General features: G+C 33.7%; 1 protein-coding gene and 2 long non-coding RNA genes across 7 annotated transcripts; 1 reads left to right on the top strand and 2 right to left on the bottom strand.

Moving 5' to 3' along the window:
* Window positions 294-3,156, bottom strand: LOC110267051. The gene is made up of 3 exons (XR_002354361.1): window positions 1,416-3,156; window positions 1,140-1,264; window positions 294-442 (listed from the first exon to the last, which is right to left on the bottom strand). It is a non-coding gene; the product is annotated as an uncharacterized LOC110267051 (long non-coding RNA).
* Window positions 3,189-7,341, top strand: LOC107619119 (ABC transporter I family member 1). 4 transcript variants are annotated; one of them, XM_016321342.2, is made up of 4 exons: window positions 3,205-3,728; window positions 4,882-4,929; window positions 5,359-5,557; window positions 6,328-7,341. In XM_016321342.2, exon 4 carries the CDS (start codon window positions 6,472-6,474, stop codon window positions 7,159-7,161), a length of 690 nt encoding a protein of 229 aa, XP_016176828.1. In that variant the 5' UTR covers window positions 3,205-3,728; window positions 4,882-4,929; window positions 5,359-5,557; window positions 6,328-6,471; the 3' UTR covers window positions 7,162-7,341. The 4 variants fall into 4 exon arrangements, with proteins under 4 accessions (XP_020967834.1, XP_016176828.1, XP_020967832.1 ...); XM_021112175.1 differs by lacking the exon at window positions 6,328-7,341 and having other exon boundaries at window positions 3,189-3,728; window positions 5,296-5,557; XM_021112173.1 differs by lacking the exon at window positions 4,882-4,929.
* Window positions 9,563-13,359, bottom strand: LOC107619386. Of its 2 annotated transcripts, XR_001615628.2 has the most exons (4): window positions 12,901-13,359; window positions 11,260-11,312; window positions 10,110-10,197; window positions 9,563-9,799 (listed from the first exon to the last, which is right to left on the bottom strand). It is a non-coding gene; the product is annotated as an uncharacterized LOC107619386 (long non-coding RNA). The 2 variants fall into 2 exon arrangements; XR_002354360.1 differs by having other exon boundaries at window positions 10,110-11,312.

The following is a 13,427-nucleotide window of genomic DNA, read 5'->3' as shown; positions in this document are numbered from 1 at the left end:
CACAAGAATTAAACACAAAAGCTAGTAGTAAATAATTAGTCTTCTTATATTACTTATTCTTGTGAACTTGATGTGTGTTAAAATCTTTTCAAGGTTCTGAGAACCGGACCGGTTATCAAACCGCTTTAGTCACTGGTTCACTGGTTTATTGGTCCAATCAGTCTAACCGGTGGTTCAACCGAAAAAACCGTTTTAAAATAGAATAATAAATAAATTATAAATAAACATCCTAAAATATAATTATAGTGTAATATAAATTTTAAAATATCTTCAAAATTTAAAACACTATAAAATATCATCAACCAAATCCATATGATCTTATCAAAATACAAACTCAAAAGTTAAATAGAATAGTAAAAAAACATATCTAAATATTAAATCCCAGCATCATGATTTATCAATCATCAAAATCTGCAAGAACTTGTTGGAAATTTGCTTCGGCCTACAGCATTCCGCAACAAACAAACCAAAACATTAACCAAAAACACTAAACCCTCACCCAGCAGTTACAAACAAAGCCAGCAATTGCAAACATTAGCACATTATAAAACATTCCAAAACATTAAACCTTCACCCAACAAAACCAGCAATTACAAAACAAAGCCATCAGTAAATTTGAACAAAAAAATTAAGAGCCATCAGCAACTAGTAATTGCAAAACAGAGCCATTAGTAAATTTGGACAAAAATTTCAGACTAAATCAATAAATTTGAAACAAAAGAGTTGGAAGAAGATGCTGATAAAATAAGTCAGCAAAGTGGTCAGCTTAGAATCCACTGTTTCCTCACAGTTAGCTCTTGTAGTGAGATGAAAAGCACAAACTGATGAACTTAATGCTCTTATTAAAGTTTTTGAATGTGATAACAGTAAAACAAGTTAATGCTCTTATTAAAGTTTTTGACAAAAATTTCAGCCTAAATCCAGTAAATCCAGCAATTACAAATCAGTAAAACACTAAATCAGACTATCAGAGCCAGCCACCCGTAAATTTGAAAAAAAAAATTTACAGCCATCACCAGCTAGCAAATACAAGACAAATCCATCAGCAACAGCCAATTACAGAAGATTACAAAAAAATGGAACCACCATGATTGAACAACAATTTCAGAACTTCAAAAGAAGAAGCGGAGGCCACTAACCTTCAACGAACGGCAACCGGCAACAAACAAAGCCAGCAAAACCAGCAACATTCAGCAACAAACAAAGCCAGCAAAACCAGCAATAATTAGAAGCCAGCAACTACAAATCAAAGCAAAACCAGCAACTACAAATCAAAGCCATTAGCAAATGTGAACAAAAAAATTAGGAGCCATCAGCAACCAGTAAACCAGTAAAAGTGTAAAACACTAGCCAACAAGCAATTAGAAAACACTAAACAGAGTAACAATAAATTTGAAAACAGAGAAAACACTAACCTGGGTAATTAGTTAATTACAGATCCATCAACAAATACATTCAGAAACAAACTTCAAACCAAGACCCAAGAAGAAGAATTGAAGAAAAACGGAACAAAAATTGAAGGCGGCCGAAGAAGAAGATCGAAGAACAACATCAGAGCTTCAAAGTTCAAGCCAAGAACAAGACTAAACATTCAGTGAAGAACTGAAGATGAAGACGAGAAGCCACTAACCTGGGTTCCGTGCCGAGAAGCCGGCGAAGATGAAGACGACGTGCAGATCTACTGGGTTCCGGACACGGGGAAGAGGAAGAAGCGGCGGCGCTGAAGACCTAGGGACGGCGGCGGCTCTTAGGATCCGGGAATGGCGACGGTTAAATTAAAGTTACAATAGTTTTGTTCTCTTCTCTATCACATTGAAATTAAGCTTTGGATTCTCTTATTTCATTTTTAATTTTACCGCACTCAACATGTTTGATGAAATGCTTTAACCATATTTCTGATTGGTTTTATAATTTCTAGCTTTTATAATTTCTCAGTCAAGGTTAGTGGTCTGAACTCTGAAATTTCAAATTACTCAAATATGCAATTTCTGAAATTAGGGATTTGTGAATCTGAACTCTGAAGTTAGTGATTGATTTCTGATATGTTACTGATTCTGTTCTAATATGTGCTTTTGTTACTGATTTGTTACTGATTCTTAAATTGAGTAATGGATTTGTTTCTGATTGTTTCTGAAATTGAGTAATGGATTTGTTACTGATTCTGTTCTATGGTCTTATGGATGATTATTGGATTTCTAGCCGTTCTGTTGCTGTTTTTAATTTGGATTATGATTTATTGAATTTAGTTATGGATGAAAGTATTAATCAAGAAGCAGTTGCTTATAATGCCTGTTTGAGTAATAATTCGTCTGTCAATCCTCCTAATTCAAATGATTCTGCTAATCCTAATCCACCTAGTTCGAATAATAGTCAGTCACAAGGTTCTAATTTATGGATTTTGATGATTGATAAATCTTCATGTTGGTTTTTAATATTTAGATATTTCTTTTTACTATTTAACTTTTGAGATTGTATTTTGATAAGATCACACTTTGTTGTTGAATGCTAATTTTTGTTGTTGAATGCCCTGTTTGTTGCTGAATGATAATTTTTGTTGCTGAATGCTGAATGCTGAATGCTGTTGGTAATGGTGTTTTTGCTGCTGAATGTCCTGCTGTTTTTATTTCTTTGTTTGTTGCTGAATGTTGGTGGCAGAATTTAGATATGCTCATCTTGATAATTTTTTGATTTTTCAATGTGCTATGGCTAGTCTTTAATTTTGTATCTGGTTATGGATACTTCTTTGTTTTGTAGTTACTGTTTTTGCTTTGATTTGTAGTTGCTGGCTCCTAATTATTGCTGGTTTTGCTGGCTTTGTTTGTTGCTAAATGTTGGTGGCAGAATTTAGATATGGTCATGTTGATAATTTTTTGATTTTTCATTGTGCTGTGGTTGGTCTTTAATTTTGTTTTAATTAATAAAACTTTTACTAATTTCAGTTCTGGATAATAGTATTAATCAAATAGAGATTAATAAAACTTTTATTAATTTCGAATGATGCTGCTAATCCTAATCCTAATCCACCGAAGCAAATTTGTAACAAGTTCTTGTGGATTTTGATGATTGATAAATCATGATGTTGGGATTTAATATTTAGATATGTTTTTTTACTATTTAATTTTTGAGTTTGTATTTTGATAAGATCATATAGGTTAGGTTGATGATATTTTATGTAGTGTTTTAAATTTCGAAGATATTTTAAGATTTATATTATACTATAATTATATTTTAGGATGTTTATTTATAATTTATTTATTATTTTATTCTAAAACGGTTTTTTCGGTTGAACTACTGGTTGGACCGGTTGGACCAGTAAACCAGTGAACCAGTGACTAGAACGGTTCGATGACCGGTCCGGTTTTCAGAACCTTGGGATAAACCACGCCGTTTCATGTTTTTTAACAAAAACAAAAAAAAAACAAAAAGGAGCAAATTAGTACCAAAACCAAAACCCTGCCCTAGCTTCCCTCGTGCTCCAAGTCTTCAACCCTTGTTCGCTGTCACCGATCGCAGCTGCTTCTTCGAGCTCGGCGTCCGTCGTCTTTGTCTGCTCAGCTCAGCCGCCGTTTCGTTCACGTTCGCTCGGCGTTCACCGTTAGAGTTCACTCGCCGTTCACCGTTCGAGTTCGCATTCGCTTTCGTCTGGAAGCCACGTTGCTCTGCTTCAAACTCTGCGACCAACCCGCGCGCTCCACCTAGCCGTCGAACTGCTCTCTTTTGTCGCCTCCGTGAGTTTCCTAAACCCGCCACCGGACAATACACCCACACAACACCAATACTCTGCTTCAAACTCTGCAACTTCTAATTTCTATTCCAATAAGTAACTTTTTGATTTGGTAGCGGTTTAGATTTTTTTGATAGACTGAATTAAAGTATACAATAGTTATGTTCTCTTCTCTATCACATTGATATTAAGCTTTGAATTCTCTTATTTTGTTTTAATTTTACCGCACTCAACATGTTTGATGAAATGCTTTAACCATATTTCTGGTTGGTTTTATAATTTCTAGCTTTTAGAAATTTAGTAAGTTGATTGCATGTGAAATTAGAATAATTGGATCTTAGTAATTAGGAAATTTTAGCTCCACAAATAGCATCTTTGCAGAAAACATATTAGCATGATGATTCCACTTGCATTAGTTTCTTCTGGTAAATTTGAACTGTTTTTGTGAACTTGTTAATTTGCTAATTGTTCTTGTGTTGTTGTTCTTCTGTTATTTTTAATTTTTTTTGTTGTTGTGATTTTCTGTTCTTGAACTTGTTAAGTTGATAATTTGCTAAATTGTTGGGCTGCTGTTGTTTTAATTTGCTAAATTGTTAGGTTGCTGCAATTTAATTTGTTGGATTTTCTATTTAGGTTTTGTTCTCGTTTATTTGCTAAATTGTTGTTGTGTATTTATTGTTCTTTGAAATTATTGCTGGATATTGGTGATCATTGATTTATTATATGCTTCATGTTTTCATTGTTTTCTTCTTCCGAAAGAAAAAAAAAATCAGTTTTTATTGTTTTGTTGAGTGTTTGTTTTGTTTCAGAAATCAATTTTTTGTGATCAGTGCTCAAACTCTGAATGTTGTTCTGCTGGTTTTGCTGTGTTTATTTTCTTTCAGAAATCAATTTTTTGTGATCAATGCTCAAACTCTGAATGTTGTACTGCCGTTTTTGTTTTGTTTCAGAAATCAATTTTTTGTGATCAATGCTCAAATTCTGAACCTTGTTCTGCTGTTTTTGTTGTTTCAGAAATCAATTTTGTGATCAATGCTCATACTCTGAATGTTGTTTTGTTTTGTTTTAAGGCTGCGTTTGGAAGAGGTGATTGATTTCTGAGTGTTGTTTTGTTTTTGTTTTAAGGCTGTGTGTTGTGTTCAATTTTCATTTTGTAGGAAATTCTTTGAGGTATATAAGAATTAAGAAGGAAGACTATTTCAATGGTATTACCCTGGTGATTCTGGTCTGCTACAAGCTTGAACATAGAATTGAAGAGAGAAACCCTTTACTATTTCATCATTGGCCTATTTTTGGCATTGCATATTATTGTAGTTTGTTTATTCATAGAACTAGTTGTTTATGATCCCCTTTTGAAGTAAAAAAATTCAGTAGAAGAGTGTTTAGAACCAGTTGCTTTATTCATTGAATTTTTATTCAATCAGGTGTTTATTATAAACGGTTTTTCCGGTTGAATCAAAGAACCAGTGAACCAATAATTAGAGCGGTTTGATGATTGGTCCAGTTTTCAGAACCTTGCATTTTAATTGTTAAAAAAAAAAAAAACCTAATTTGTAATTTCCCTGCCCTAGGGCTCGCCAGTCCCCATCCTGACCTCAATCATTTCTCACTCTCACTGTCTCACACAAGTACAGGCACACACAGCAGCGGCATCTCACTCACCGTCACCGGCCTCCCACCAGCAGCTCTGACTCGTCTCCTCGCCGCCAGTCACTGCCTCCGCCTCTGCTTCTGCGCACTGTGCCTCCTCTGTCTCTGGCTCTCTGCTGATGGCCTTCTCTGACTCCGCCTCATGCTTCTCTTCTATTGTCGAAGCTGAGCCAGGTTGCAGTGGTGAGCTTTAATTATTTTTTTGGGTTAATTGTGTATTAATCTGTTTGCTTTCTCTTCTAGGTGAGCTTTATTGTATATTAATCTGATTGATTGTGTGTTAATCTGTAATTGGCAATTGCTGTCAATTGGATTTTTTTTTTTACATATAAGAAAGAAGCTAAGGCATATGCAAAAAAGATATACCTACTTATTGTGGAAGATAACACATAGTTTTATAACTATACTTCTATTTTTAGCTGAGATATTCATGAGATAAATTCTTTGCCTGTAGCTTTTGCAACACTTGGTTTTTGAAACTTAGAGTAGCACAGCTGTGTCCTAACCATATGTGTTTACTCTTACAATAGTGCTTTGAGAAACGGATGATCAGGTGAATTTTCATGATTGAATTCTTCTCAGTGTATCTATATGATGTGGTTGAGATGCATTATTTCTAATGATGCCAAGGTTTATATATTCATGGTTCTACTGTGTAGAAAATTTACCTCCACCTAATGTATTAGTTAGCAAAGTTATATATAGAAGATGAAAATAGTGTGAATAACGATTTTCTCAACTCTTTTGAGGATTAACGGCACATAATAAGATAAAGCAATATATTCATCACAGAGAAAAGAAAATATGATTGTTTGAACTCATTTTGAATATCTATTCCAAACTTCCAGAAACAAACTAATGTGTATATCTCCATGATATATATTTATTTTACATTTAATTTGTTTAATCTTTTCCATGCATCACATGTAATCACACTTTTTTTTTTTTTGTAGAAAAATAATGCAATGGTTTCAGGACTCGCAATACATTCAATCTCTTTCACAGACTCAACACTCTTGACTTATTCTGAGGGGAACCAAAGGAAAGGATTAGAAATAAAGCCTTAATCTGCAAATTGGCATTGATTTTTCACTTAAATGTGTATTAGAAAACCCCCATTCCCTCGTCTCCTCCTTAACAATGTCTCTTGCATGAGAAATGCTCAGCAAGTTCTCCGTCATGTCAATGTCTCTCTCCATGACGGAAGTGCGCTAGTCCTAACTGGTGCAAATGGCTCTGGCAAGACCACCTTCCTCCGCATGCTAGCTGGATTTTCCCGTCCCTCAGCCGGTGAAATTCTCTGGAATGGACACAACATACAAGATTCTGGAATCTTCCACCAGTACAAGCTCCAGCTCAACTGGCTCTCCCTCAAGGATGCAATCACTGATCGGTCCACGGTTCTCGAAAATGTTGAGTGGTTTGAGCTTCTTGAAGGAAAGTATGGCAGGGCTTTACCTGCGCTTGAGTTGATGGGGCTGGGCAGATTGGCCAAGGAGAAGCCAAGGATGCTATCCATGGGGCAGCGGAAAAGAGTGCAACTTGCAAGGTTGATTGCTCTCGATCGACCCATATGGTTGCTTGATGAGCCTTCCGTTGCGTTGGATGATGAAGGGGTGAAGTTACTTGAGTACATCATCTCGGAACATCGGAAAAATGGAGGGATTGTGATTGTGGCTACTCATTTACCTATTGAAATACATGATTCCATGTTGTTGCGGCTCCCACCCAGGTTTCCAAGGAGGATGACCTTCTTTGATATGCTTGATCGCTCCGATATTATGTAATTGGATTAAAGTTCTGGAAGTAGTTATTTACAATGTAATTTGTGATAATGGGGTCAGAAAAGTTAGTTGTTTTACTGTATCTTTTCTGAAAGGGAACATTTTATGATAAGAGCTAATGATAACAATATTTTGTAGGCACATTTAGCCTTCAGCTGAGAAAGAGATAATTTTTTATTCTAATCACTATCTTAGCTACCTCCCTGCTTTATTACTCATTTGATGCAGAATTTCTGATTTTCGTCAGTTAGTCTAAACAAATTTTTATGTTGTTTTGACTAATGGGATTGCAAGGACTAGCAAAAGCTAGAGTCTATATGGCTTGTGCATAAAGTGCAAGTGATATCTCAGATTCTCGGTCAATAACATGCCAGGATTTCCGTTGATTACACTCGACTACCAAACTCTTACTCTGGACCTGGTTTTGACACTGAAGTACTATGATCACTCAGGTAACCATTTATTTTTGAGTGTGATAATTATTTTAATCAAGGATTATCTGATACTTTGAATAGCGAGTGACATGAGCATAAGATTAAGCTCTCTTTGTTAGTATATTCACGTTTGGTTATTGTACTATGACATCCTCATGTTGTAATTCACTCAACAAAATTTGCATAATTTTCTATCTATACAAAATTTGTGAGGAGACGAAAGACAAAAGTACTTGTATCTGTATTATTTATTTGGTTCGAGACACGTATCGATCAGACAAATATGAGAAATGTTAGGACCAACAGTTTTTTATAAATATGTTCAACACTTTAGGCCCAGACTTTAATTTTATACTATTAGGAATTAGTGTATAGGATTTAGAATCTATTCTATTATATAAAAATTGGGTTTTTATACAATAATAAAACTGACGTGACATGTTTCTGAGAGCATTTCTTGATTTATTTCTTTTAATTCATTAAATACAATTCATTACGATGGATTAATTATATCAACTAATTGATTTGATTAGATATTTAAATATCGCACAATTTAATATTATGTATATTAATTGATTAAATATAATTGTTAGAGTATAATTAGGATCAATTAGATCAATTAGCATTATTCAATGTACAAACCAGATTTTTGGTAAATAGACTTTTCTGGCTGAAAAAAAAAACGAAAATTAAAAAAAAGAGTTACGAGGTCAAACTTGGCTTTATGAGAGTAATTAATTCCTCCAAGTCAAAATTGACTAATGGATATTAAATACTATCTTACTATTGGCTTAGTTATCATCCCAAAAACTTTTAAGTCACAAAAACGCTTTTAGTGACGATTGTGCGTGTACCGAGAAAAATTCTAGTAACCGAAAACCTCATAACAAGTGGTAAAAGTAATTTCTACTCAAGTAAATGTGTCTCTAGATTTATATTAGCTATCTCTTCATGATTTACTTCTTTAAGAATAGTTATTAGCCATTAATTGTTTTACTGCCCGGTAAAAATTATTCGAACCGAATTTCTGCCTAGTATTCCGCAAATGACTTCTAGAGTTTTCGAATCCTCTTGCTTGCTACCCAATTAACTCGGCCTCCCTCTCTTAGCCTCTGGGTCGAGATTATCTCAGCCTCTCACCCCACTCTGCTGTGTTTTTAACCACGAGTAATTAACCGCAGTTAACTGCAGATAAACACGTCATTATGATGCTGACTGTGTTTTCTCAAAATCACGCCCCTTCTCTCTTGCTATTAGCCCATTTATTTCTAATTTTTCCAGCCCTCTTTTACCACATTTAATTATGTTAGACTTGAAATTTTATTTAAGACAATTACCAAACAAAAATTCAATAATATTTTACCATAAAGAGAGAGATAAGAATCGTGAGTGAGAGAAGAGAAACAGAAAAAATTCTGCATATACTACCTGTGTTTTCAGCCTCTTATCTCACCATTCATACACCATTTTTCAAGTGTTCTTCAAAGACTCAAACCATACAAGTACAAATTTTTGTCCGTTTTCTCCAATCACTACAAGAAAAAGCAATATTTGTAACAAAAAAAATTATTACAAAAAATTGAAATTTTGAAACAAAAGGATTTTGTAACAAAAAAAAGGGACCGCTGCAGTATATCCCATTACAAAAAGTTTTTGTAACAAAAAATGAAAGTATTACAATTCAAAGTGATATTTTGTAACAGAAATCATTACAAAAGTGGTAACAAATTTTGATCTTCAAGGTATTTTTTGTGACAATCTATTTTTTCCTATCATAAAATTTTGTTACAAAATGTAACTTGATTTTGTAACATTTTTTTTCTTTAGTTACAAAACACTATTTATTTTGTAATAATTTTTTTAATACAAATTACACACATAATTTATCAAATTATATTATTTTTTTAATTAATTAATATATTAACTAATTTACTCAACAAGTCAACATTTATATAATATATAATAACATAGATAGTTCAAATATCTTTCATTAACTAATATTGTTTTATAAATCTTTAACATATAAATTTTAAAGTACAAACTAACAAGATACATTGAAGAACCCTAATGAACTAGATAGATACACAGGACAAGAAAAATAAAGAATTATAAATCTCCAAAATATAAACTACAAATTAGAAACCCTATCATGTTCATACAGCTCCTTTCTCATTTCTCATGGAGAAGTTCTAATAAGTGTCACACACCTGAAAAAACCACCAAACCAAAAACACTAGCTTAAGAAACAAGATTTGTTTTTCCTTTAAAAATGCACAGGAAAAAACAAAAAACTATACTCGTATTATTCAACAATGAACACAAACTCTAAAATTCTTACCATGAATAATCTTTGGAGAGAAGTACAATAAAATAGGACATGTTGATACAATAATCGTGACTCAGATCTAAACATGCATTTTAGTTTAAGAAATTTATTAAATATCATAAAAGTATAAAACAATGGAACAATAATCAAAACGTTTAGGAACATCTTTGCTTTTTGCCTTTATTTATTACCTTATAGAAGTTAGTGAAGCCAGGACTACCAGTAAAGCAATACATAGGAGTAGTATTCTAGCAGACAATCAAGTAGTTCAAGGAATAGCTGCAGGAGGAAAAAAAGAGGGTAACAGTGAAATACCTTCTATTATAAGATAATTGAATGTGATAATAAAAAATAGTTAGTATAAAATTGTTGTTAATCTGATATTTACACAACACTTAATGATGTTTAAATGAGTGATGATCATGTAACATTTTCTTTTGCCTCGGAAAGCTAAGAAGCCATTGCCACAAGTGATATTCAAAAACAAAACATATAAATTTTATTCATAATGATATCAAAATCTAATACTTAAATACTCAAACCAGGAAACTAATTATTGAATAATTAATAGATCCTATGTCATAGATAATTAGAGAATTAAATAAAAGCTCATGAATAAGAACCATCTAATAAAAGTGTACATCAATTGAAAAATAGCTCTTAACAATATGATAACTTTTCCTTTGTGATAAAATCTCATGAATAAAAGCTCACCTTCCAAACCCATGCTTGACAATGTTCTGAAATGATAGCAAGTTAATCTCTTAGCAGTAAATTCAAGAGAAGGAAGCAACTAAGTGTGAAATCTCATATTCCTAGGGAGGTTTACGCTAAAGATCCAAAATCTATGTTGAAAGCTTGGTTTAGTGGAAGGCCGTGTGAAATAAAAATTGAAGCTGTAGAGCAACCATATCCAGAAATTCAAATGAAAATGCAACAACAAAGCCAAAGTCCAGGTTCAAAATCAGCAATAATATCAATCCAGCCAAAGCATTCCAAATTTTAAATAATCACAAACAAACCAACAAAACATGAAAACAAAAACTATAGATATTCAATTGGAGCACCCAAATCTGGAGGCAAGAATCCTCAACAATTTGATCAAGACAGTCACAATCTAATCACAATTAAGCCACAAAAGCACAAAGAATAACAAGACAGCAGCACATTTACCATGAATAATCACAAACAGCAGTAAGAGCTAATCAACAATCAATGAATGAAAAAATGAAAACACAAATCATTCAAGAATAATTCAAAGATCAATAACCCTTATGAATAGAGCAAAAAAATGAATAACAATGTTACACTATTACAATGAGCCACGAACAGAGCATTGACCTTTGAAGATGGTAAGCTGGCAGCAAACACAGCGACAGACGATGGCCAAAGAGCTGTGAAATAGGAGAAGAATACTAATCTAAGTATTATCCATCATGTGATTATTATCAAGCAATTTCATGTAGCTCCACCTCTTGAGCACAAAAAAGGATAACTTTCATCACTATTCTTAATTTCTTATATTCAAATAGTTTCCATATAGAGTTGTGTTAATCTCATACAATGGCTCTACAGGATAAATATGAGTACATAAAATATTTTTTTTATGCTAAAATCAAATTTGATCAGTAGCCATTGAGAGCATAATTGGGACAAGTAAAAAATAAATCATCCTTGCATCATGGCAATTACAGAATGATATTTTCACATTCTAAATCAATGCTTTTGCAGTTTCAAAATCATACAATTCAGCAAAAACAACTCAATGACCAAGATAACTATATCACCAATCATTAGATTACTGTTTCTTCCACTCATGAAATTGCAAACTTAATCAAACAGTTATCCTATTATTAATTATATTCAAATTCACCTTTCTTCAGGGTATATCTTTTGAGTTTTGAATCCTTTTCTACATATTCTGCACCAAATCTTGAAAATTTGTCAATCCCAAAATTTAAGATAGATTAGGTGCTCACGTTTTATGTGTAGGTGAGCTACTAATCCTTGATGAGCTTATGATATTCTGGGTATTAACACTAGCAATCTCACATATGTAACACTGAAGATTGAATGAATTATTGTCTACTGCATTACTGAAAAGATTTTTGTCAATCCAATGACTCAGATTATGAATTGATCCTCCATTACTAATAAGTACTAAGTCTCTGATGAATTAGTGATGCCCATTTACTTTATAATAAGAGAAACTATCTTGAAGTCTCTTAGATATAAAAGCCACAAATGTAGAAAAAATATAAATAACTAAAATACATAGTAACTAGCCACCACATGTGAAGTATGTTAGTAGAAGTTAGAATTCTAGGAGTAGCTATAGCTAACCAGCTTTCATATTTGTTACATCTCTCACAACTGTAACCAAACTTCACAAATTACTGAATGATCATAGTGTTGCAATTCATTTTGTTTAAAGAAGTAGAGTCTAACTGATTTTCACTAATTCGCTAAACTATATCTAAATCTGATTTTAGAAGTTACGGAAGAAGACCACTAAATCCTTTTTTTTCTCTTTTGTTTTAAAGTATAAAGAAAAAAAATACTGATAATTTTATTATAACCTTGTAACCTTGCCAATCATTTCTGCTATAATATTATAACTGCCCAACTTAGTCACAAACACAAAAGGCCTAACACAGACTTCACCTATATATCATGCTCCCTAGTAACCGGTAGGATTCTGGTTGAAGATTTTTAAAGTTCTAAAATATCATGCCAATTATTCATAACAACTAAAGAAATGAGAACAAAATTTCTTTTACCTGACTCCGATTATCACTACAAGTTACGGTTGTGCACATAATTATAAGATGTCAATTAAGTGATCAATTATGAAGCATAATGATTTTATTTTCAAAACAAAACTAAGATTTTCAAGCAACTGACCACACACATGCACACACTAATTAAAACAGAAACTCGTGAAAGAACTAAAATTGAAAGACCTTGCACAGTTGCACATACCAGAGTAAGTAAAACGCAAGCTGAAGCAGTGGCAACTCCTCCCTCACCCCTCCATCGCGTCTTTCACTCTCTCTGCTTCGTGCGATAGCGGCAGCTTCGGGCTCGACGGCGGCGTGCGATGACAGCGATGCAACAGCCGCGGCGAGCTGGACGCGAACGGCCTCCCTCCAGCGGCGGCGACAGGACGCGGGCGGCCTCCCTCTTCTCGCGGACTCTCTCTTCGCGTCTTGAAAGCCCTTTCTCCACGGTTCCGTTTCTGATGGCGATTCAGCAGCAGTGACCGACGGTAAAGCGCGACGATCGTCATTGGCGGCGCGGTCTCCCCCCTTTCCTTCCCTTCTTCTTCCCCGCGACTCCCTCACTTCCTCGGGTCTCTCTCTCTATGCCTGTGTCTGTGTAATCTGAGTATACGCTAGTATTGGTTGTGTGTGGTCTGTGGTGTGCTGTGACCTGTGAGTGTTAGAAAAAGATAGGGTTAGGGATTGAGTAACTTAAATATTTTTAATAAAAATAAGAATAATATAATA

This window comes from Arachis ipaensis, chromosome B09 (genome assembly GCF_000816755.2).
Source record: "Arachis ipaensis cultivar K30076 chromosome B09, Araip1.1, whole genome shotgun sequence".
Lineage (NCBI taxonomy): Eukaryota > Viridiplantae > Streptophyta > Magnoliopsida > Fabales > Fabaceae > Arachis > Arachis ipaensis.
This window is presented reverse-complemented; position numbering and strand designations above follow the sequence as displayed.

What these genes read in the sequence shown, in the direction of transcription:
- LOC107619119 (XM_021112173.1), top strand. Translation starts at nt 6,472, where the DNA reads ATGTGTATTAGAAAACCCCCATTCCCTCGTCTCCTCCTTAACAATGTC.